This window comes from Sitophilus oryzae, unplaced genomic scaffold, assembly GCF_002938485.1.
Source record: "Sitophilus oryzae breed Bouriz unplaced genomic scaffold, Soryzae_2.0 scaffold_1059_pilon_pilon, whole genome shotgun sequence".
In the NCBI taxonomy this organism is placed as follows: Eukaryota; Metazoa; Arthropoda; class Insecta; order Coleoptera; family Curculionidae; genus Sitophilus; species Sitophilus oryzae.
In genome coordinates, this window is record NW_022145681.1 from 3220319 (window position 1) to 3248141 (window position 27823).

A 27823-nucleotide genomic window follows, 5' to 3' on the forward strand; every position below is an offset into this window, starting at 1 on the left:
TTCATTATGAATCACGATAAAAAATCTTGATTATGAATTAGGTAATAGTAACGCTCTGGAATAAGATAATTAAATGTTTCGCTAATGATGTGTAAATATGGTAATACAATTATTAATTTATTAAAATAATCTATACAATATTTGATTTATTTCATCACCTGTTACTTCAAGAACATTTTTTTCGCATTTCTTTTTTGTACGATACACCCCAATGTACACACAGCCAAAATAAAAAATCGAACAAAAACGGGCTTAGGTTTTAGGTATTCTTTTTTTTATTTGTTGGCTTTTTTTTTCATACTATTTTATTTTTCATATAAAAAACTTAAAGAAATATGTCACTTAAGCTAAGCTGAATTTTTTAATTTCAAAAAAGGTCTTGATTCGCATTCACCAACACCAAAGCCAAATTTCATCAATAATAGGACAATAAATAATTTTTTTATCTATGATACTATGCAGATGCTGGAAAAAAATACCATAATTTTTTGGAAATTTTTAACTTTAATTTAATAAACATAATATCTTCGTGAAATAAGTAGTAGATTAAATTTAGCGAGACAAAAACAGAAAAGATTCAGCGGTTCTCAAAATTTAAACAACAAATAATTTTCTTTTAATTTTTAAAGTAAAATAACTCGGTTATTTTGAACTTCTTTGGAAAGGGCGAAGGGAAAATCTCATTAAGATATATTCTTTCATTGAGATCTACTAGTCCTGAAAATATTTGCACCTGTTTAAGACCTGTATATTGGTAACAATTTAAATTTTACCTTCGATCTTACTTATTTCAGTGTCTTTCAAGTTTTCCTCTGACATCCAAAAAATATTAAATTACTTAATCTACGACAATGTCATTATGACACATTTAACATTGTCATTTAGATGTCATTATGGCTTTCATAATAGCACTAGTGCTATTATGAATTCATAATAACACGCAAATTTTAAAATAAGAAACAAGCAAAAAAAGGTACCTAAATACGTTTGTTTATTGTAAACATTAATTATAATATTAGTACAATTGGTTAAATTAATTCCAGACGATGACAGGTGAGTTGAATTTTTAGAAAGTAAATTTATTTCCTCAGTGCTTGAACTTGTTGAAGTCACATCATTGCCAGAAATGTTACCCAAAATATTACATGACACTTATTTCTTATTTTCTTTGGAATTTTCTATATATATTTTTTACTATTACCTAACAAAGGACTTCTGTTGATTTCTTTCGATCCTAATCCAATTTATGAAAAAAGAACACATTATTTTCTATATAGCTCTCTGCCACTGTATTAGAGCGCCAACCACCATGTCTTTTACAGTTAATAAATCCACTCCTGAATCTGCAAGCAACGACGCAGATGATCTACGGAAACAATGTCCAGTGTATTGTTGTGGATTTGGAAGACTTAGGAACAATGCTATTTTATACGGCATTTTCCTTAAAGTATTAATGCCAACGGGTTGCTTAATACATTTTCCATTTCTGTACCCCACAAAAAATCGGGTATGCTCTGTGTTGCTTGGCCGCATAGCTATATATCTTCGAACCATTTCCACCATATTTATTCCTTTAACATTCCCTTTCGTTATAAAAAAAATCTCGTGATATCTTTGTTTTCGTAAATGGAATAATGACATGAATGCATTGTCTTTCATCTTTAACATTTTGCAGTTACAGATTTGTCAACTCGATACGCCGGCAGGCTCCCGCAAGTCACACTATCAATGAAACTTTTGAAAGGATATAAGTTTTATCATCGGCTTCCAACAAAAAAACGAGTTATGTCTTCTTTTCTTAAAATTCTCGATTTTTTTGACCGAAATCCTTCCGATTTTCTTTTTAGAAATGCAATTAAATGGACGTACTTACTAATATCTGTATTTTTCTTCACTGATTAACCGAACGTAGCATGGAATAATATACCCAAAGTGATGAAGCCTTCCTATGTGTGTGTTGAAAGGTGTTCAAAATATGCCAGGAGAACCTTTTCGTTACCTACTACTATTCTTGATTCCTTTTACACCAATCTTCAAGTTTTACATAGGCTTGCTCGTACGTTTATCTTGATTTTTCGGGAAGTAGGGAATCGACAACGTTTTGCGCAATGCCTTCAATATCCGAAGGGACACTTTCAGAATCAGAATCACCCATATTAATATTATTTTTTGCTTTTTGCTAAAACTGAACGTTTAACACAAAATTGAACATCAATAATTGAGTTGTCAAAGTCAAAATGGAAACAATCAACAAGCACGGTTACCACGCCGTCGACTAATATGGGCACGTGATAATTTTGAATTTTAATTTTTATGAGGATGATATTTTAAATTAAATCAAATCTCTTTGGATCATCCCTCGTGTCGCGTCGTAGATTAAATTTTGAATGATACACGTTCGATACGAACTTTTTAATGAAACTTGTGTAACTAAGCCATTCGGCTAACGTCTCTTGGCTTAACGTTACACGCGTTTCATTATGATGTTCGTATCGAACTTGTATCATTAATAACTATAATGATTTGGTAAATAATTATCTATTGATATTTAAAAACTGGAAATATAGTAGAATATAAATATTTAGGACAACTAATACCAGCTCGGGATCTCGACTACCAGAAATTAACAGAAGAATTAAGTTAGCATGGAGTACTTATGGAAGAAACTCAATGTACTCAACTCATATGTACTGCCAGTTATGACCTATGCATGCGAAACCTGGACTCCTAAAACGAACATTATAGGGGAACTGCAGGTCGCACAACTCTCAATGGAATAAAATATGTTGAAAATAACCAAGAAAGACCGTAAAAGAGAGTGGATATGACAAAAAAAAACCAGGTAATAGATGTCATCTACTGAATCAAATCCCTCAAGTGGCAATGCATGGGCAAGAACACCTGGCAAGAAGGAGAGATAACAGAAGGACTACAAAAATTACTGCATGGTACCCACGAGGAATCAAGAGACCTAGAGAAAGACCAAACTTGAGGGGTCCATGGTATTAGGAAATTAGCAGGGATAACTTGGGCCCGCAAACAAATGGTTGAATAAGCTGAAAATGATGATGATTTAAAAACTACTACTATTTTTAATGATTTTCAAAACATAATTTAAAAAACCTTAATGAAAGATCACTATTATTACTTCAAAAAAAATCCAACGCGCAATTCAGATCACCTGTTTCTCACAACAAATACTTTTTTCGCACATCGTTTTTTGTGCGATACAAAAACCACATAGACACCCAGCCAAATAAAAACTCGAACAAAAACAGTCTTGCGTTTTATTTCTGGTCTCGTTTTTTCTTATTTTTTTGTCTCTGTTGCTGGTTTTTTCACCGGCAGATTTGTCACATCAACGGGGCCCCCCTAATGAAGGCGACGACTTCGCTGGGCGTCAGGAAAACACTCGTCGTGGAAGCAGGCGACCACATGTGCCGGGACGCGATGTGACGACGATGCTGCAGTCTGAGAAAAAAACGGCCGACAGCGTGTAAAAAACGACCATTTCGGAATTCTAATGAGCTACAATATGTGTAACTTTATACCTTATATAAACGTTACGGCAGCGGAGTCGAAAATCGTAAAGGAAAATAATCGATAAATGTTTTTCTTTTTTTTACGGTTCTGGGAAACGCTTTATCTATTTCTGGGTGTGATTTGTATATGAAGTTGGAAAATGCAGACAGCATTCACCAACTAATAGAATCATATCAGTTCTCTCTGATGTAGGATAAGTTTGCATTTTCGGCAAATTTCTGAGATTTTTTGGTTTTAACTGAGACAAAATGATATCTAGTTGTTAAAGTTGGATTAATTAGACAGCTATGTTAAAGCAACGTCAGACATATCACAGCCACCTAGATTTTATCAAATAGGTAATAAAGATCTCCTCAGATCAAATCATGTAAATGAAAATATCTAGGAAAGTCTTTGTTTGAGGGGTAGGCAACCTTAATAGTATTTTGAAGAAACATGAATTCTCCATTGAATATCGGAATAATACTGGGTGTTCCATTTAAAACAAAAGAGTAACATGCTTTTAAAGGTGAACAATGTTCAATATTAATTTTGTCTCGCCCTGTATAACTTCTTGGACCAAGTTTTAGTTTGATTTAAAGTAGTATAGTTAATTTAACTACATAATAGGCTATACCGGGTAAATTCCAATTTAGGTAGCAGATATTTTAATTTAAAAATTGTTCTTTATTTCTAGAAAATGTTAAATATATCAAAAACTTTACATTTTATTCATATACTTCTCTTATACAACTCACTTTTATTTTTCTCCAAGAATCCGAAAATCAAGGGGTGTTCAAAGGGTGTTCCATTACAAAAAACACAACTTTGATATTTAACTTTTTTGAGGACACACTGTAGAACTCTCTATATTTTTAAAAGTGCTCCGAATTAACCTACATATGTTCACAAAATTTTATTTCAATAAAAACTGTCGTTCTCTTTGGAGCCTCCGCGGCGTATGAGAGGCGCCACCCCGTATATTGTTTTATTAAGAGTAAAAATGACACTTCATTGACGGAATTGATTGAATTCAGTCGAATAGGACATGCTATTTTTTTTCAAACGCCACATATAATTTTTTAAACAATTTTAAAGGTTCCAAATAATATAAAGAGATTTAAAAGTCATACCTTAAAGGGTCATGGTCAGGTCCTCACAATAGGAAGTGACCTCAAATCCAAGGAGGCAATAGAAAAAGAGGGACAAATCCTCTATTATAGATACGGGACAACACCGGTATCAGGTCTAAGGAGAGACCAAGTTAAAGAGGTGGAGAAATGGAGACAGATCCTCCAGCCTCCTCATTACGGGTTCCTCAGCCGGAGGCAAGCTTCTCGACTGTGAAGAGCGGCACGAAGGGCCAAACTCGAACCGTAGAAGGGTGTGTACCCTCGGAGGAAGAACTGTTGTCAGAGGAGGATGGAAAATACCCTGTCGCCTCTACAACAGGGGTATAATGGGTTGTGGACCGTGTGATGACTCAAGGAAGGGGGGCACAATAGATCTTTAAGGTGCAGTGATTAACTCCCCCTCTTACTCATTCTACATTCTACATGTAATTATATATCGAAAAACAATGGTTACGCTCGTTGAATTTGACATTTTGTCAGTTTAATAATATATTTTCGTACTTTAGCAAGTAAAAACCAGCAACAAGTGCTTCACTTTTATGCCTGGGCGTTAAAATGATTTTTTTATATTGTCAATCACGTCGCAAAAATTAATAATTTTGTGACTTTTAAAAAACTACCTACTCTAACGAAAATTATAAATAAATTTTCGTTACACTACTTTATGCAAAAAAGCATGTGTCTTTTTTATTTGAGACCGTTTTCCATGAGATGTTTTGCAAAGTTTCAACCAATAATGTTCAATTAAGTATAATCCTAATTGCCATTATAATAACCCAATTATTTAGATCAGACCAATTTAAACTTAACTATACAATAGAAAATATTTAAGGAAATATTAAAAAAAATTGTGTGTCAAATCAAATAGTAGTCAACATAATTTTGGATAAATATTTTCCACTTTGAGATAAAAGGTTGTATTTAAGATGATGGTCGACTGTAAAGGAATGGCAGGCCATCTGTTTTTTTTTTCTGGAGACTTCCTAAAAGTAAATTACGCTTAAGTGTGTTTTATCGGCCAACTAATAAGGACAAAACATATACCCCGCTGGCAAGCAAACCTTTAGGTCGGCGTTTACATGTATAGGAGTGAGTCGTTATGGAAATCTAGTAAGTCGGAGTGAGCAAAAATACGAAGTATTTATTACATAACTACAGTCATCTTATTTTACTAAGCGTGTTGACCGTACTCTTCGTACACATGAAAACCGGCACCCTAGACCAGAAATGCCGACCCTTAGTATATGCTGAACATATAGATTGAAGATATCTTGTGCATATTTTACTCTACTACCTATGCAATATTATACAATATAAATTTATGAATTATATTTGCCTATTTTTCCATATATTTTCATTTTATAGTTTATCGGATAACTGCTTTATATTCCCAAAACTCGTCAAAAACGGTGAAAACTAGATCTAAAGATAGAAATTTATATCATGCTGTGGACCCCTGAGAATCATTCCATACCAATTCATTTCCAGAAATTTTGAAATTTTATCCTCGACTTACTAAAAATTCAGTAATATTGTATGAGATGGAGGTTGGCAACCGGAATTAATCTCTAATGGTATAAAGTAAGTTACAAAAGAGGATCATTCTCTTCCTGCACTGTTCTGTGCACTGTTGTTAAATAAGTCTTACGTTAATTACTATACATTTTATACCTAAATATTAAAATAACATGAAGATATTCAAGACATCGTCTTATTGCATTACCAATTCGTCTAGTTTTACCGAAATGAGATACTACATATTTAGAAAGATATTCATACTTGTTTAGTGTAGATTACATTACAGACTGGATGCAGAAATACTACAAATATTAATAATATTAGGGCTTCATGTCAGTTCGTCCAATTCGCCATGTCTTGTTTCTGACAGCCAGAATTTAATGAGCATTGAGAGGACAAAATAAAACTATATTACCAATCTATAACTTTTGATACTTCCGGGGGTGTAGGATACTTTTCTCATTCTGTTTTGAAAAATAAGAACTTATGGATTCCAGTTACACGAGCCATTCAAACTGAATGGTAAATCGAGAGAGGACAAATTAGATGTGTGAGGGCAATGACGGCCTGTAAATGACAAGGAATATTCGAGTATAGACCCGTGAGATCGCTGTAAAGTTCTTTCTAGGTACTCTTTCATCCAATAAAGTACTCTGTAGAGTTCTTCGCAGCAATTTACATCAATAACTGTCCAAAATGGAGTGATAATAATACGGACACACTAAATGATATAGGGCTATGTATAACAGGGGTTTTTGTTATTTAAACTTAAAAGTATTTTTCTGTCATGATTTGAATATGATGACGAAATCATATATATTCTTACAGAAAAATCTATAATGATACATATTTTTAAAACCATATACAGGCTGGTCCAAACTGTATTCCAGAAACATCGGCAGCTATATTCCGCAAATAAAAATACGTGTAAAAGTTCATATAAATATATGTCCTAAAATGCTTAGTTTCGGAAATACAGGGTGTAGAAGTTTCATTTTTATTTCGTTTTTTTTTCAAATAATTTCTGCAGTAACGTGAATATTTGGATGAAAATTGGTGTCTGGAAGTTTTTTGACATGAGAAATTTGATTTTTATGTTAACATGACTCCTACTAGTAGAGGGCGCCACCTACATACTTTTTAACTGGTTTGAAGAGTAATAACTTTTCCTCTGTATAAAACTACTGAGTAAAAATATGTACATTTACGACTTTTTTTACATAAAAAATGTCTCTTGGTAAAAATCGCTACGAGTATTGGTTTTCGAGTTATTTGGAATCGAAATTATCAATACCTGTCATCATTGACTTAAATTAAACATGCTGACTAAATAGTTATTAGATTGAAATCATAAATTTGAAATGTTTTTATGCCAAAAGTTCAACAGAAACTGTTTTATCATCATTTCTTCGCAGAAAAATTTATGATTAATTTAAAAAAATAAAAATTTCCTGAATTTATTATTTTAGTCAAATATCTATTATTTTGTCAATAATGACATATATTGACTATTTTCATTATAAATATCTTGAGTCTTGAGAACGGTTACACGTAGCGATTTTTGAAGAAATGTATATTTTTCCACTCAGTGCTTTTATACAGGTACGGACGAAAAGTTATTACTCTTCAAAACAGTTAAAACACATGTAGGTGGCGCCCCTTACAAATGGGTGTCACATCGACATCAAAATCAAATTTCTCAGGTCAAAAAACTCCCAGACACCTACTTTCATGCAAATATTGACGTTACTTTAGAAATTATTTGGAAAGAATCGAAATAAAAATGAAACTTCTACACTCTGTATCTCCGAAACTAAGCTTTTCAGGACATACATTTATACGAACTTTTTTACTTATTTTTATCTGCAGAATATGCTGCCGAAGTTTCCGGAATACAGTTCGGACCACCCTGTATTATATTCTCACTGAAAAATCTATATCATTCACTTCCAAAGACGAGAGTTGCACATATGCATACGTTTTTTTAAAACGATATATATATATATATATATATATATATATATATATATATATATATATATATATATATATATATATATATATATATATATATATATATATATATATATATATATATATATATATATATATATATATATATATATATATATATATATATATATATATATATATATATATATATATTATATCCTTTTCGAGTTTTATAAATGTTTGAACTTTTATCTCATTCGAGCGCGTTTTGTGTCTGTGTACGTACGTGTGATGACGGTGTGCTGTTTTCTTTCGTTCCTTCGAATATCTGTCGCATAAGTTTGTCGGGCGAGGGGATTCATCTCGCCGTGCCACTTAGACCAGGCGATAAATCTGTTGTAGCCAACGAAACACTTGTAAGCCATTTAGCGGCAGTTATGGTTTTAACATTGGCGTTGTCTCAACCGCCGTGCCGTTTAAGATTCCCGTCGTTCCTCTTTTACTTTGGCAGATTATCGTCTTATCTCACAAAAAAGGAACCCAATTTAACGAAGGAAGAAATTCAGTGTAGAGAATAACCTGTGACTGATTAATATTTTATTGCCTATAAGTAGTTACAAATATTTTTCCTTTAATTTTCATTAATTGTTTTTTATTTTATTTTTTTATTTTTCATTACCTACTCAATCCACCACAACTGATATGTATTGAATTAAAATAAAACCCACGTTTTTTATTTCACCATCAGTGAAAAGGTTTTTCAATTCGTTACTTTTTGAATATACATGTTTCTATACCTAAAATAAGTCGGTATTTAATATTTAGTTTAAAAGCGTATTTTTTTATTTTATCTAGCTTTCCTTTGTGTCAAACAATCACACAATTTATCTGCTTTTGTCAAAAAACTAATTATTTTAATTTCGTATATTATATATACCTACTGCCTGTTAAAACTTTATAGTGTATTTATAAAAATATATCTCGTATTTTAGTGATATCTAATATTTGATATTAATCATTTAACCAAGAAAAAAAAACGGCGTAAAGTTGGTTTGGAAATAAAGATCGATGACATACTGATTTTTTAACAAAGGATAGCAATATGACATGACCAGATATATTTTTTACATCGCTTGCCGTTTAAAGTCAAAGGCTACTGGTTAAAAACCAGACAAATATAGGTTTTCAAACTATACCTTTTCACTAGTGAAATAAACAAAGGTTTCCATATGAAAAAAAAATTATAATAATTTTTTAATCTCTCAATTCCAAGACAGCTACGGCCAATATTAAATGATAAATGATATTCAAACAATTTAATTTTTTAAACAGATAACTACATGTCTTCTCTTTATGTCATAGTGGCTGTGGTAATCAGTAAATTTGAAGTTTAGGCTATACACCAACTAAAACCTTAAAAATTAATATCATTGCGGCCGGTTAACTTTAATAAACTTCTCCCGTACCGCCTCTTCGAGTGTTTCTCTTAATACATAAGTTCTTTTGTAACCCTTATTGTTAACCATACCACCTAAAAAATCTAAAATGGATAGGTCAGCTGATCGAGGAGGTCCATACAATTGGTCCACCTCTTCCTATCCCTGAATTTGCATAATTATGATATAAAACATTTCTTTCATTATTAGGGGGAGTGTCATAATGAAAGTCATGTTGGAACAATTCTATTGAAGCGCGAGTATCTAAATTTAACTTTTCTAAAAAATGTAACGTTCACCGGTCAACGTATCCTCGAAAATGAATGGCCAAGAAAAGTTGAACCAATAATCCTACACGCTTTTCTTCATTTGAAAAATGCATATTTACAATTTTTGTTTATTTTAATTTATAAAGTTGACAAGTTTGACAATGACACACAAATGTGACAGTTTCACATTTCTGAAAGCAACGACGATTGAACTTGTTCCCATGGTGAAATTGTTTAAAAATTATAAGAACTGGCTATATATAACTCAGTAATTTTTCGAAAAAAAAAAACATATAGCTTATATCGCTAAGAAGCTTAAAAAATGGTGCTTTTTATGAAGTCATGGCCAACTATGGTTTCCATTTAAAAAAAAACATATGTTTGTGTCATGTAAAAAATGACAGGCTTTAGAAAAAAACGGAGGACACAATCTCATTAAGGATGTGATTATCTACAACTTTTATCTGGCAACTTTCTGTCTAAAATAGATTATAATGAAATTATGGACAATTTTTAAAATAGGCGAAATTTGTTTTTTTTTAAATATCTAGTAAGCCATGAACATTTTCGAAAATCTGAAAAACGCATGTTCATGACCCCACAAAACTGCAATTCTTTCCCCATTTAACCGACTCTCTATCTCTGGTAGTTTCCGAGATACCCATAAAGAACATCGTAGGAAACTCACCCTATATAAAGTCGATTATCTTAAAATAGTAGAAAATTGGACATGATCCATTTTAATTCTAACCTCTTTGTCAATATAAAAATTAATAATGTTTAGCGTTTGCGACCAAAAAAATTAAATATCTTTTCCGTTAACGCATAACGACAATCCATTTAGCCTACCTCGTAATAATTCGGCCAGAAAAAATTCACCACCCAAACCAGATTTTTACGTTCATGGGAAATGCAATTTCCGTGCGCAAAATTACCTTAAACCCGTCCCGAGGCGACAAAAAAATTCAAATCATCGTCGTTAGCAGCTCTACCATAAAAAATCCCGGCCCTATGCAAAAAAGCACCGGAGATTAGGCTGAACTTCAACCCTTCTTCTCGTTGTCTTAAAGGGCAGGCCGCGACCCTCTCCGCGGGGTGTTGCCTAGGAAGAACGCATACAGGAAGGTCTTAGTTTTGCATATTCTCCATTATTCTATCTAGTGGTCCCCCTGTAATCGTATGTTGCGCGAATGAGCCTATTGCGACGCGCTCAAGTGTGAGGTTTTGTCTTATATACCCGAGCCCTTTATTAGTGAGGTTAGATTCGAAAGATTACCATTTTTAATGCCTGTTTGGGATTGCGCTTATTGAATTTTAATAGACCTGGACTGGAAGGTAGCAAAGGTGTTGAGTTTTTGTTCTTCGAATGTTCGTGAGTTATGGGTCGAGATCAATAATAATGTGTTGACTGATAACAATACATGGACCCTCATAAATTTAAGAATAAGATTTTTTTTCGCAGTGAATAAACATGTTACTATCCTGTTTTAATCAAGACAAATATCTAAAAAAAAACTATTTTATAAACCCATTAAACTTAAATGGGCCTAGAAAATCTACAAAATAAAATAATTCTTTTTTTGTAAACACTGCTGCCTTGATCCAACGGAGCCTTGATCCAACTAATTCTCAATATGTACAGAGTGGGTCAAATTCGACGCTTTTAAATAGAAACACCCTTTTCTATAGGAGATAGACGAAAACTAATATTGGTGTCTGGAGCTCAATTTTCATCAAATATATGATGGTGAAAACCGCACAACAATATCTGTTACCGTTTTGGAGTTACGGGGTGTTTTTCAAAAATGTGCATTTTTAACAAATCGCTGTAACTTTTTTCCTATGGAAAATTTTGTATTTCTATGAAAACATTTCCAAAGCACCTTTTACGTAGAATTTAATGGTTTAAGTATAATTTTTTTTAAAATTAATAATTTAAGAGTTATCAACAGAAAAATTGATTTTTATTTGGGACACCCCTATATTTTTAATTAACTGAAAAGAATTTAAAATTACCTTTCCAAAAATATAGCACACTTGATATTTTGTTATAATCCCCTTCGAAATACAGAATTTTTAAAAGTTCGCCAGTTTTAACTAGTAGGCTTTGGACCCCTTATTGATGATATGCCCTTAATGGAACTCGAAAACATATTTTTCCAGGAAGACGACGCACCGCCTCTGAATGCTGAAGTTATCAGCAAATTTTTGCAGCCAATTTCAAGAATAATTGAATAGCTAATCAATATCCCAGCCGTTGGCCATCGAGGCCGCCTGACTTAGTGCCCATGGATCTAATCCTATGGATATATTTGGATATATTTGCGGAAGAATAAACGTATATATAAAATCCTTATTCTTCCGTATTATCTAGACAAGAATTAGAAATACTTAGCAGTTATGAGAGGGTATCTTTCACCCCCAATGATTTAATGAATTCCACGAGAAATGTTCAAAAACTGTCCCGTCTGTCCATAACAGAAGACGGTCGATATGTCGAACACCTGTAGCAAAATCTCATGTCTTGGTTTGCTATTTATTTTTATTGTTATTTAGATATAGTTTAAATGTGTTGGGGTTGGTTAAATATATTTTAAATTGTTATAAAATTCTGTATCTCTCATAGCAAATATTATTTTCGTTTTAATTGATGCTCACAGCTAGAATTTTTTTGCATTACAGCCGGTGTCGTTCAACGCCTACTTATCTAAAGCGGGCGAATTTTTATATACTCTATATCTCGAAGAGGAATCGAGCAAAATATCAAGTGTGATTTTAGGAAAGGTAATTTTAAATTCTTTTTAATAAATTAAAAATATACAGGGTGTCCTATATAAAAAATCAAATTTTCTGTTGATAATTCTTAAAATATTAATTTAAAAAAAATTATACTTAAACCATTAAATTCTACGTAAAAAGTTGCTTTGGAAATGTTTTCATAAAAATACGAAATTTTCCATAGCAAAAAAGTTATAGCGATTTGTTAAAAATACATATTTTTTAAAAACACCCCGTAACTCCGAAACGGTAACAGATATCGATATGCGTTTTTCACCATCATGTTTTTGACAAAAATTGAGCTCCAGACACCGATATTAGTTTTTGTCTATCTCCTATAGAAAAGGGTGTTTCCATTTAAAAGCGTCGAATTTGACCCACCCTGTACACGTGTAAGATAATAATACGTATATAGTCTGTCCAACGACAAAATACTTGACAGTGTCGTTTTAATTTCAAAGTAGTTTATTTTATTTTATAATGAAATAAGTTGGTATACTCTGTTTCTTTTCTCAGGTAAGATTTCGACAGACAATGACAGAAGAAAAGTAGATGACGTCCCATACCGACCTATTTCTTTTACTAAAAAAAAGTTCCTAATATTTTTTAAGTTAACTATGGACGGGTTTGAATATAAATCCATCATACGTCGTTGCTTGTTGTTTTCAACCAGTTTTAGTGGTTTATTTCAAAAATGTCAGATCATATTTCAATTTTATTGGTTTGACGGAACGACGAACGACAAGCGGACGCCGATGCGTATGAACTCGCCTTTAGATTTTTGAGGCTTGTCAAAGTCATGCCAAATTATAGGTTATAATTTTGTGTCAACCTCTGGTGTCAAACTATGACAAATATCTGCGTTTTGGAAGATGATGCATTTTGATTCCGTTTTATTACGTCATTAAGTTCGTTTTATTACGTGTGTTTTGACTGTCTTGTGTCTTTTGAAGTCAAGTGGAGGAAAAATCGAGGGAAAATTAACTCTAGAACCAGAACACAGTTTATAGTTAATAGTCGCTGCCCAGGCAGAAAGTCTTATAGACCAATAAAGTTACCATCAATAAAGTTTGTATACCGTCTCGTCGTAGATAAGTGCATCTCGTATATGCTACAAGGATCGTACTAAACATATTATACTACTGGAGTAGCTGTAAAATATCGACATCACACGATAGGTAAATAATGGATTGTAGTACTGCAGAAAAATAATGTCAAAAGGTACTGGCTTAAAAAAAATAAGATTAAAGTTAATTAATCAACCTTCAAAGTATAAAATTTGGTAAGTGTAAGTATTAATAAAATAGTTTGTTTTATATATGTTGTTTTATTAATTCCTGTGGAATATTACAAATTTGTATTTGTGCATTGTATTGATAAATATAAAAAAATGCGGGTTTCTTGAAGCTTCAAAGTAAGAAATAGGTAGTTTTTTTATATTTTTTTGGTATGTGGTGTTTTGTTTTTGTTTGTTTTGTATTAACACATACCGTTTTTTTTTAATAAAATAACTCGATTACATTTTTTCAGTTTTATACAGTTTTTTTCACAATATTTTGAAGTAATCAAAAGTGATTCGATTTTGAATTTGACTGATAAAGATCAGTCAAATTTTAAATATATTAATTTCCTGCTATGCGTTCCAGTTGTACCAACTTATTTTTTTGTAAAATAAAATAAACTACTTTGAAATTAAAATGACAGACACATCTATCACTGTCAGGGATCTTATCGTTGGACAGACTATACAATTGAATACCTATATTTAGAATTTGAGTGACAAGTGATTACTTCAAAATATTGTGAAAAAAACTGTATAAAACTGAAAAAAATCTAATCGAGTTATTTAATTCAAAAAAAGGGTATATGTAAAAGCAAAATATATGTGTGCAAAATAAACAAGGATGTATTTTAAACAAAACACCACATACCAAGAAAATATTAAAAAGAACTATTTCTTACTTTCAAGCTTCAAGAAACTTCCTGCATTTATTATTATATTTATCAATATAACTTATGTACAAATAAAAAAAATATTGCACAGTAATAAATAAAACGCAACATAAATAAAACAAAATATTTTATTAATAATAACACTTACTGAATTTTATACCTTAAAAGCTGATCAATTAACTTTAATCTTAATTTTTTAAACCAGTACCTTTTGACACTGTTTCTGCAGTATTAAAATCCATTATTTACCTATTGTGTGATTTTATTTTACAGCTACTCCAGTTTTTAGTTCCGTATCTATATACAAGATGGCATACAAACTTTACTGATATTAACTTTATTTGTGTATAAAACTATCGGTCTGGGCACCGAATATTAACTATAAAACTGTGCTCTAGGTCTACAGTTAAGTTTCCCTCCATTTTTCATCCACTTAACTACAAAAAACACAAAACACACAACTAATAACACGAACCAAAATTGAAAAGCAGTTCGCAAATCGGTATTTGACATAATTTGACACAAAATTATAACCCATAATTAGGCCAGAGTTTGACAAGCCTCAAAAATCTTAAGTCGGGTTCATACGCATATGCGTACATATATCGTTCATCGTTGCGTCAATCCAAAATGATTGAAATATGATCTGTAATTTTTTAAATAAACCAATAAAATTGGTTAAAAACAACAAGAGATGACGCACAATGGATACAGAGAAGACCAGGCTACTAGTAACATAGCAAGTTGCCGGACGAATTTACGTTTACCCGATTTGCGTTCGTATTCGAGATTCACTGCCGGCTAGTCGGCTGGTCAGGCAGTACGCAGTTGCAGTTGTGCTGGGACGGGTCGGTCGTGACACTAGGAATACGACGCGAGGAGTGCCGAGTATTTATTATTTTCATTTTAAGTGTTTACCTTCGTTTAAGGTAACATTTAAAATAAAAATACTTGAATATTTATTATTTGAGTGTGTTTACAAGCCAAAACTAAAAATAAATAAATTCTCTAAACCCAAAAAAAACTAAAATATTACTCTAAATAAAAAAAAGTTATAACAGAAGCCTAGGCGGTCGTAAAATCTCCGTCTGACATTGGCTAACATATTAGGTCTAATAGTTTGGGAAGCCTCTCGCATTTTTTACTGGAAACTCATTCAGATTATTAGCCCTATTATGACCATACACTTTGGATTTTACATAACATCACAAAAATAAATCATTGGGAGAAAGATCTGGTGATCTAGCGGGCCACAAAATAGTTCCATGTCCACTAATTAAACGGTTGGAAAAAGTATTGTTCAAATATCTAGAACAATACGGGCACATTGTGGGCAGGGCAACCATCTTGTTGAAACCAGATATTGTGGAATCCTTCATGAATTCTAGGGACAATCTGTTGCTGTAATAAGTCCAAATACTTTGCAACAGTTAAATTACCCTCTATAAAAAATGGACCAATCATATGCTCCCCTACAAAACCACCCCAAACATTTAGCTTTTGAGGATATTGCGTGCGTACCTCAAAATATCTGTGCAAATATTCCCGAGACCAATATCGTACTTGTGTAGGGTTATGACGACTCAATAAAGGAAAACTTGATTCGTCGTTGAAAACTATACGCCGAATAAAGTTTTCATCTAAATTGGTTTTTTCCATTATACAGATTCACCAAACGCCATACGTCGAAATTGGTCTTCTTGGAAAATTTCTTGAGTTTTGCGCGCGCTTTTTATACGATCGGTACCTATCGTACTTTAATTCTTTTTAGGACTCTTTACCTCAGCAATTTGATTACTTGAAAACGTGGGATTTTGATCCGCGGTAGCACAAATGAACACTTGCTTTAACTCCTGTTCTTCATTAATCAACACATCAGGCTTTTTGTGTTTTTGTGGGACCATGCACCCATGTGTTTCAAAATTATTAATAACTCTTGATATAGTAGGTAAAGATGGAATTGGCCTGTTTATAAAAGTTTGTAGAAAAATTGTTTGTATATCCCCATAAGACCTATTTTGGAAATACCATTTTACAATTTGAATTTTCTCACGAACTTCGTAAACATTATTTTACTTAAAAAATAAATTTTACACGAGAACTGTCGCGAGAATCTATGTATTCGTTTTGGAGATTAAAACACGAATAAATACAAATTCTGAAACATTCTTATCACGTATCTACCTATTTTTATTTTATGGCATTTTTTTGCCTGCTTTTTATCCGGCGTGGCGGACGGGTATACGCTAATTCGTCCGGTTCTGCCTATGTTACTACTACGCTGGTCCAGTCTGTATACTCCTAATGGTTCTCAAAAATAAACAAAATATGTTATTTTTATTTACCTTTCGAGGGGTGCAATTTCTGTTCATAGGATTTTTATGTTTAATTTTTATCTGTAGATTTACCCAACGAAGCTAGATACACTATTTTTTGACACCATGTATTATTAAACTGACATAAAGTGCCAAATTCAACAAGGGAAACCACAGTTTCTCCATATATAATTACTTACAAGATATTGCTTTTAAACATTTTTATATAATTTGCAAAGTTTGAAATTATTGTTTAAAAATTATTTGACGTTTGAAAAAAATAGCATATTCTATTCGGAGTAATTTGGAGTTTTTTGTGCCTCGCCTGTATAATGTCAAACGTACATCCTCACCACAAAAAGTATCATTTTTAGATACTCCTAATAAAACAATATACTATTTTATAAAACGCAAATTTAAAGTTACAATGTTCGTATCACCTTTTTTATAATTTGCCATTCAGTAAAAAACGAATTACTTATTCATGAGTATTCAATTCTAAATTTATTTTTACCTGTGTCGTTCAAACATTCGACACATCTTAAAACATACATTTATTCAAACGCGAAAAAAATCATAACCCTAGCCATATTTTTTATGCCACATGCAAATATCTAGATACATATAGGGATACGTACTTTTTTTTCTTAACGAGAAAAAAAGTGTAAAAAGAGCATACCTGAAAGGGTGTTGGCAAAGATTTTTTTGGAACTGAAAAAAAATATGTGCCAACGGACTTATTTTTTTTAAGAGTCGAATAACAAACCGGCTTATTAGAAAGCTACAAAGGGGTAAGAAAATTGTATGGCATGCTTGCTTAAAAAAGGGTGACAAAATTCGCTGTGTCATATTGTCTCGACCTGGAAAACAGTGTACACCTTTCAGTGGATTCTAAAATTAGTTCCAAATTAATTGGATTTTAAATTACAGCCTACCATGGAAGCCATAATAATATTAATGTATTTGTAAAATGGTTTGTTGTAACATTTATTTTTGGCTTTTTTTCTCAATCGTTTAATTTTTTTGGTTGCTCAGATTTGAAGTTCTCATTTCACTGATTTTAATTTATTAATAATTTTGTAACAAAAATAACAAAGATGAAAATAACAACACAAAATAAAAAAATTAATAGACAAACGTCAAAATTTTCATATTGGGTATATATAGGTACACATGATAAAAATAAACTTTAATCAGTACCTCTTTATGGAAAAACAATTACTTTGAAGACAAGCAAAACAATACATCAAACAGAAAATAAAAATAGAAACTTAAAAAAACGTGAACTGTTTATAAAGAAAAAAGTATCATACTAACCAAACCTAACATACCAAAAAAACAACGTCAGATTTGGGTTAGAATTAAAAATCGCTGTTATTATATACGGAGTATTTATTTGGAAAAATCATAGTATAATAAAAAAATAATAAAATGTCTTTATTCCCAAATAAAACTAACTATTACAAAAAAAGAATATTATAACATAAAAAAATAACACGCTGATAAAAAAACATAAACATTATAACCAAAAAATCCAAACAAAAGAGTCATTCACTTCTAAATGAGAAGGAGCGAAATTGTTTTGTTGAGCGTATATTGTTTTGTTAGGAGTAAAAATGATACTTTTTGTGGCGAGGTTGTACATTTGGTAATACAGGCGAAGTATAAAAAGTCATTTTTACTCCGAATGGAACATGCTCATTTTTTTTCAAACGTCACAAATAATAACTTATATTTTACTTTTTAATCATTATTTTTACATTAGGTACCTATGTTTTTTGACTTTTAATTTCATTTGCTTTTATTCTTATATCTATACTAATATATAAAATCCTTAAGTGACTGACATACTGATTAATCACGATCCTGCTCAAACCACTCAACGTAAGAAGCTCAGTTTTGGCATACAGGTTGATTCTAGGGTGTAGAGGTTCAATAAGAAGGGATTTTTCGAAATTCCAGTTCCACCCCTCAAATATTACAATATTTTTTATTTAAAAAACGGCCAAGTTTCCGAAAAAACGCTTAAACACGTATATTTTATTTTATTTTTTTACATATTTTAAGATTTTTTAGAAATGTATACAGGGTGGTTTGAAAAATTAAACTGTTGATAAATTAAACATGCTGACTAAATAGTTATTAGACTGAAATCATAAATTTTAAATATTTTTGTGACAAAAGTTCAACAGAAACTGTTTTATCATCATTTTTTGCAGAAAAATTTATGATTAATTTAAAAAAAACAAAAATTTCCGAAATTTATTATTTCAGTGAAATCTACTCAACGGCAATGTGTTTATTTTTCGTCAATAATGACATGTATTGTCTATTTCCATTCAAAATATCTTAAGAACTGTTGCTCGTAGCAATTTTTGCAAAGAGACATTTTTTACGTAAAAAGTCACAGAGATGTATATTTTTTCACTCGATAGTTTTATACAGGTACGGACAAAAAGTTATTACCCTTCAAAACAGTTAAAATACATGTAGGTGGCGCCCTCTACTAGTAGGAGTCATATTGATAACAAAATCAAATTTCTCATGTCAAAAAACTCCCAGACACCAATTTTCATCGAAATATTGACGTTACTTCAGAAATTATTTAGAAAAAATCGAAATAAAAATGAAACTTCTACTCCCTGTATCTCTGAAAGTAAGCATTTTAGGACATACATTTATACGAACTTTTTTACATATTTTTATCTGCAGAATATGCTGCCGAAGTTTTCGGAGTACAATTCGGACCACCCTGTATAATATACGCCCCTAAACAGTAACATTATTTCATTAAATAATATTGACATCTATCAAAAAAACTCTCCATAAAGCACGTACAGGAGGGCAAACCGTAAAATGAACCAAGACTAAAACCCGAAAGAAAACTCATTGACTTTAGATACCGAAAAAAAAACAACGTTCTCTCCTCTATCTACAGATTTGTTCCGTCAGGTAGGCCGTGACTCTGCTGTTTGCATTTATTTTCGACTTTCTTTCATCTGTCTAAGGCCGCAGTAGGCTATTATTCGAAAAAAAAACAGGAGAACCCGAAAGAAACAAAGCGCAGTCAAAACGGCAGCGTTTAAAACTGGAGACAAATTCATTGAGCTTAAAACGGGATGATTTATGATGCATTCAGGTTCTCTGCGGAATAAATTAAAACGTCAATACGTTTTGGTAGCAGAAGGCAATTTTGGTCCGATAAATCTACGGACAAAAGGGTACCGCGCACATTCACTGACGTAAAATGTTTTTTTGATTGGGCATCGGCACAAAAGGGACAGAAAACAGTTTATGGGTTAGAGAGGGTCCCCGCCAGTTTATGGATGTAAGGAGGGTTGTTCGTATTTTCGGTTAGTTCTATGACTGTTTTGGGGCAATGACAATATACATATTTTCATATTGAAATATATATGAATGTTCCAATGAAGTAATGCTCAATGTTTTGTAAATGCGGAAATTACAGGGGCGTGTGAATGAATTGAGGATTATGTGGTTAATTTTTCCTCTATCAATAGTTTTTTTTTTATCGATATTATCGATAATATCGGTAAAATTAATATAAAATCTACAGATAAAATAAAAACAGTTTATAAAATATCTACCGGGTGCGTCCCGAAATTTTTATTTTTTTCAAATAAAAAATCGAGATTTGGTATATTAATATCTGACATAAATTAGGATTGATTAACGTATTCAATGGTTTTCTGTCACTTCCTGTTTCACCGGAAATGCCTACAACTCTGGATTTTTAAATGGTACCCTCGATGTTTTGTTGCTTTATTCGATAGAAAATGATACTCTGAATAGAATGACATATCATATGTCAACTTTTGACATTTTCGAATATGGTTTATTTGAAATTGCAACATGCGATTCATAACGACAATTTGACTCGAAATACCAAGTGTGTGGTACAAAATTATTCGTAAAAAAATGCTTTTTTCAAATATGTTAATGAGCCACTCTCGTTCCATTTGAAAAAATTGAGATATGATTAAAAATACGATTTGGGTATTTTTTAACCGGCTAGGACAAGACACGAATAACATTAGACGATCAAATCTATTTTTCCAAGGCTCCTTGATTAAAAATTAGTGTTTTTAACACAGCCATGGCACTCTAGATTGAAATTTAAAATTCAATTTTGTTGTAAGCAAAAATGTCAAAAATTGACATATGATATGTCATTCTATTCAGAATGTAATTTTCTATCGAATAAAGTAAAAAATACCCAGGGTGCCATTTAAAAATCAAAAGTTGTAATTATTTCCGGTAAAACAGGAAGTGGCCGAAAAGAATTGAATACGTCAATCAATCCTAATTTATATCATATACTAACATACCAAATCTCTTTTTTTTATCTGAAAAAATAAAAAAGTTATAGGGGGTGAGCCACTTTTGAGACGCACCCGGTATATCATCTAGCAACAATTCTTGAAAGAAGACTTCGATTTTCGCTACTGGAAGGAAAATATGCAAAATAAAAAGTTATTTTTTTGAAAAAAACACCACTGTCTTAAATCCAAACAAAACCCAGCTTCTCGGTAGTTTTTTACTAGTCAAACTAATTTGCCTAAACGACAAAAAATGCTTAATATTTCGAGAGGTATATCTCCTTCCGTTTTCTGAAGCAGAAACACATAGAAAAAAATATATATAAAATACATAAAAACAAAAAAAAAACCTTTAACTTTTTCCTTTAAATTAAAAACTTACTTTTACTCGTAGAAAACCATTGACAAGCAGGTTTCCATTGCGATTCAACGTAATGTCGTCTAAAAAAATATTTTTTTTATTTTGTGTCGAGGAATAAACCTGATATAAAGGCAGAAACATTATTTAAAGCAACAATGTTAAAAAAAACTGACACTGCTCCAGAAAGGAAAAAGATAGAAGATTATTCATACTTACTGTCTTGGTTTAATACCAAGAAAATAGAAAAACATAATGCAACGTTAGTTGATGGAATCCAAAAGAAAAACTGGTTAACGTATATTTTAGTAATAACTTTAGTAATATAAAATTATTAAAACCATTTTTTTCGTAATCGTCTTTTTTGCATTGCAACTGCATTTTTTTTTCTTATAATTAGAAAGAAATATTTTTTAACAACTTTTATAAAAACTGTATTTCTATCCCGTATTCAGAAACTATAATTTCGAAGAAAAAACTGATTTAAGGAACCACATTACCTTCCTTGTATATCGAACGGTTCTAGTATACCAAGCTGGTACTTTGCTACATACAGGAGCTTATTAAATAATTCTATAATATTATAATCTACTCCATAGGAATTAATGTATTAAGAGTGTGACACTTCTTTTGTAGAAAAACAAAATACCGTTTGATGATAACAAGTATTATTTGAATGTTGTATTAAGTAGCTTATTGCTTCTTAAACTTCTCTTTCCATTACCCTACTTCTTAAAATAGGACTTACCTCCTGGTTCCAGGACATGTAGTGCGAGACAGCCGGATCCATGTGTTCTGCCATGACGCTCATCCAGTGAACCAGTCCCTGGGCCCCTTGACCACCCATTCCTCCTCCTTGTGGCCCCGAGGGACTGCCACCAGTTTGTGATGTGTCCCATCCAAACGCTTTCTGAAAAGGCAAGAAAACATTTGTTAAGATACAGTAAAAAAATTGGTCAAGTGCGAGTCGGACTCGCGCACGAAGGGTTCCGTACCATTCATTATCTATACAACATTAGACACTATATTATTATAAACTTTTTTTCCGATTTAGCTGAAATTTTGAATGCGCGTATAAGTAATTTAGTATTAATCAATAATAAATATGTAAAAAGTAAAAATAAATATGTAAAATTTAAAAAAAAACGATTAAAAAAAATTCACAGATTTTGCAACATGCGCAACCATCATAGGCGTATTGAAAATACCAGATACAAGTCGGCGGTTGTCGGCAATCACCTGTTTTTTACATTTTATATTAATTTGTGACGTCATTTGGAAGAGTTCAATAGAAATATAAAGAACTAAACCTTGTTTGGAAAGCAATTTGACATTCGTGACGTCACCACTCCGGCAGTCTATGGTGCGTCCAGACCTGACGAGCCGAGCGCGAGACGAGAGCAAGACAAGAGCGAGACGAGAGCGAGACATTTTCTATCCATTTTTTACGCCAACCTGCCACGAGACAAGCCGAGTGGGATCATAGTGAAAGAAAGCCAAACACATATTAAATTGCAATTGAATATAACAAACGATGGCCAAATAATAACGCATATACAGTAATAAATTTTTGTATTTTTAATATGATATTCGGTCTTTAACATGGTATTCATCGTCGGTTTTCCCCCTTTTGGCTGTTTTCCCCTTTATCCCTTACATGACGTTTTTTACATAATACGTTTTTTAACGTTTTTAGAACAAAATGCAAAATAAAAAAGTTATTGGTAAGGTTAAGAAGCACATTTTAACATTACTATAGAGTATACAGGGTAAATCAAAAAAGTGTTGCGGATATAACATATTTTCTAATGGGAATACCCTATTTTTTATTTTATTATTGGGTTATACATACGTACAATTCGGTACCTTTTCTTGCCATTTTTTGATATTATATATCTATAATTAATAGATGTTGTAATAATTCAATTTGTTTAAAGAAATGTTGGATTTCGGTAGGGTAAAAATTATCAGTGACATAAAATTTGTAAATTCTATCAGAAAAAATGATAATACATACGGTGTACGATTTAAAAATTTGAGATTACTTAATTTTAAATGGTCGAAATTTATAAATCAGAGCTAATATCTCGCAATCGGGCGGGCCTACCAAAAACACGTCCAGACTTTCGAGCTTTCTTTGATCTCTCTCTCTCGGCCGTTAGAAAACCGACAGGGGACGGATAGCAACGAGGCTCCGTGGGTTGACTCGCGACGCTCTCGCGAGACTCGTCCACACAGCGAATTTGGAATGTCTCGCGCTCGTCTCCCCAGGTTTGGACGCACCATCGTAATAAATATTAACTATTTCTACTATCATTTAATAATTATTCTGATAAAAACACGCTGGATTTTTTATTTTAGAAATCATACAGGCTATAATCATTAATATGACTAAATGTATTAACAATACTTAAATTAAAATTTATTTGAAGGAATGCTACTTGAAAAAGCTGCTCATCGCGTTATCGATGTCGGCGTCTTGTGACTGTTGTCTGGCTGATTGGCCGTTTAGGTACCTATAGTTTGAATTCAGATAATGCAGATTTTAATGTGCCATTTATGTTTTTTTTTAATTTTTTTACATATTTGGTATACTCTATGAAGTGCTCATGTCCATTTTTCATTTATTAAAGTGCCTATTTAGATACATTTAAAATTAATTAATTAGTGTATAGTAATTGAATTATGGGTTTGTTTATGTTTTATGAAATGTATTTTTTTCTATTAAAATAAACATAGCTTTACTTACAAAATCGCTAGCTAGCCATTTTTAAATACAGGCTGTTAATTAAGTATCTGGCCAACTTCAGAAGGTGATTCTTTGTGTTTTTAAGGGAAAAAGTTAATATAAACGGAAATTTTATTTATTATTATAATTTTATTATTCATTAATTAAAATGTCCGGAAATGCATAATTTTAAAGATACAGCGTGTCAAGTCATAATAGACATTTTTTTATTAATATTTCAAAGATCCGTTGGCCGATTTTGTTGAAATTTCGCCGTGTTGTGAATTTTGATAAGTTAGCACTAATTAAATGATAATAATTATTATTTACAACAATATTCAAACGGTAAAAACTTATCAATTTATCCCAATATATATTTGACAACGCCTTGGATTCATTTGTTTTAACGCCTGTTGGCGGTGGAAACCATGCAAGCTTTTTCTTTGTCCTAAGTTGATAATTAAAAACATAATAATCATATAAAAAAATATGGTAATTAGTCTAAATTTATTATTTATGTGATTCTTCTCTTTCTCGTATAATTTACCCCTTGTTTCTCATACGGAAATAGATTAAAATAGCCAAACTGAACCTGGCAATCCATGCCTTGACATATTTTCTTTTAAAATAATATCGCTTTCTTTATCCGCCGGTCCAGACTCGACCTTGCCCTATTCGCTCATCAATGCCGGCTCTATCAACTTAAGTACGTGTTGACAGGCAGGTTATTGAACCCATGTTGCTTCTAGCATGTCGTTTTTTCAAAGATGGGTCCCATATAAACGCGGCCAGAAGTATTTTCAATACTAAAAGTCGCCTTGACTAGAATTCGAACCTGCCTTACTACGACTCCAACGTCATAGCAGCGAATAGTTCTAACGCTTTAACCACGCGGCCACCGAATACTTGAAAGATTCTATGTAAAATTCTTACTTAAAAGATAATATTTAGTAAAAGTATTTTTTTATTTATAAACATTTATTTAATTCTGTTTTTAGTATTTGTTCTTATAGCGGCAACATAGATACATTATCTGTAAAAATTCCAACTGCCTAGCTATAACGGTTCATAAGTTAGACCTTTGTGACAGACGGACGGACGGACAGCGAAGTCTTAGTAATACGGTTCCCGTTTTTACCCTTTGGGAACCCTAAAAAGGGTAGTCCTATTCTGAATATTAGATATACAAATATAATAATACTATATAATAATACCTATTCTGAATATTAGTATGACTACAACATTGTATTTGAGTTTTATAAATATATGACACACTCAATATAACGAGAGCTAATAAGCTAAGTTATTATTCTTCTCCAACTCAGTTGACAATACTACCAAGTAACCACAAATTTAGTTACGGACACCTTAAAATTTTCATGTATTTTAAAATTTTATACAGGTTGATTTTTAACCTATATGCATAAACTTGGGAAATTATTGCTGATGACAAATAATGACTAATAATGAAAAAAAATGTTAGCAAAATATATTTAGATTCTGAAATAATTTTATTTTTTTTTCACAAAAAAAATTATCAACTTTATCAGTAATGCACATTCAATTAAAGGGAATTTATGGTTTTTTTGTTTTTATTTCAAATAGTTTGTTATCTCCGTAAATAAAAATATTTAGTGTTTGTTATCTTCATAAAAAAAATATTTTACTAACTTTTTTTTTCATTATTAGTCATTATTTGTCATCAGCAATAATGTCCCAACTTTATGCGTATAGGTTAAAAATCACCCTGTATATTGTGTTGTAGTGAACCTATCTTGATGATTTTTTAAGCAATTTGTAACTGATTTATTTGACTCTTTAGTATGTCTTTCTAAATTAAAAATGAAAGTTCCCATCTGTCAATTATACGAGGGAAAACAAAATGTTGATATTTTGGTGAAAGTTTCGAACACCATGTGGAGTAAATTAACAAAGCCAGTAATGTAAAAATCATTTTATCACCTAAGTGTATCTTTTCTCGATAGTTGTTTTTTTTTATTCACCTCAGTACCTGTTATTCTTTTGGAGATATTCGCTTTACCATGCCTTTGTTTTTGGTGCTACTCAACAGACCTATAAAATAGTGTTTATGATTTATGTAATGTCACAGTCCTTGAAAAATCATATTATTATTGTCTGTTGGGCAATTACTCTAGCAGATATGGTTTTAAGTCCAAAAGTTGATCTCTACCTAGATCTATTAAAGCAACTATAGCCGATACTTCAGTAGGTATACTTAAAACCAATCTCTACTAGATACTACGTCAATAAACAATAATAATATGACTTTTCAATGACAGTGACGTTACAAAAACAGTAAACACTGCTTTATAACTGTGTTGATGAGGATCCAAAATGTTAATATTGCTATAAATCATTACTGTCTTATTAAAAAGCGAATTTCTCCATCAAAAATAAAGATATTCGGATGAATCAAAAAATAAACTATCGAAAAAAGGTGTACCTAGATAATAAAATTGTTTTTACATTTTTTGCATGGCTCACTAACTCCACAAGGTGTTTCTAACTTTATCCAAAATATCAACATTTTATTTTCCCTCGTATAATTGACAGAAGAAGACATACTAAAAAGCCAAATAATTTATTATATATATTATATATGTTGGGCTAACTATAAGATCAATATTAACTAGATTTAAAGAACATTTAGCTCAGATAAGATATGGTAGACCGGATAAATCTTGAGTTGCCGAACATATTGTTGATAAAGGACATTGTATAGATCTAAATAACTTGAAATTAATTAAACAAGTCTCAAATTACAGGCAATTAGATGCATATGAAAGCATCAGAATTAATAAATGTAAAGATAGTATGAACAGAGACAACGGTCCAACTCCTTCAAGTTCTTTGTTCCTACTAGTCTAGTGGCGGAAATCTAACTGTTATGCTCGGTGGGTTCTGACTCGGTTGGCTAGATCTTGCCACGCCCATTTTGTGCCCACTGAGCGAGCTCCAATTGTAGATTGTATTTTAGTTTAGTATAATCATCTGCTGATGATGCTAACATGGTTAGCGAAACGCACGTCCACTGTAAAAGTAAGAGTGTTTTGGTGTATTGTGATGATTTAGGTTTTTATTTTGCAAATAATTTAGCTACACATTGCTTAAATAAATCTCAAAATCGGCCTACTAGAACAAATATAATAAAGTTAAATATTCACTAAAAACGTGTACCTTCCACTTACCTGATCAAAATCCCTGTCTTTCCCAAAAAACATATTTTTGTAAACGTTATTCTTGTCGTCGCCATTACTGCTGGCCATGACCGCTTTGGCCAGCAGAGTTTTATAAAACTGGGTGGGCAGTAACAGTTGATTGTTATTGTAACTGTCCAGTTTGTTCATAATTTCGTTGTATTTGAGAGCCGGTTTGTATAAATTCAAGCCAGGCTCATTGTTACCGACTGTGCCACAGGAGTCGCTAGAGTCGGAACTGTCCATGACAGCTTCCGGTATTGGTCGGATGGCCGTCATCTTCGACCCAAATAGTTGTTTAAACA

General features: G+C 31.8%; 1 protein-coding gene across 2 annotated transcripts in view; it reads right to left on the reverse strand.

Annotated features, from left to right (window-relative positions):
- Positions 1–27823, reverse strand: part of LOC115876713 (zinc finger protein rotund-like) — a 567417-nt gene that overhangs the window by 302499 nt on the left and 237095 nt on the right. For both annotated transcript variants that reach the window (XM_030892619.1, XM_030892626.1), the window contains exon 3: positions 22321–22482. In XM_030892619.1, coding sequence (XP_030748479.1) covers positions 22321–22482 — 162 coding nt within the window. The remainder of the gene's footprint in view (positions 1–22320; positions 22483–27823) is intronic.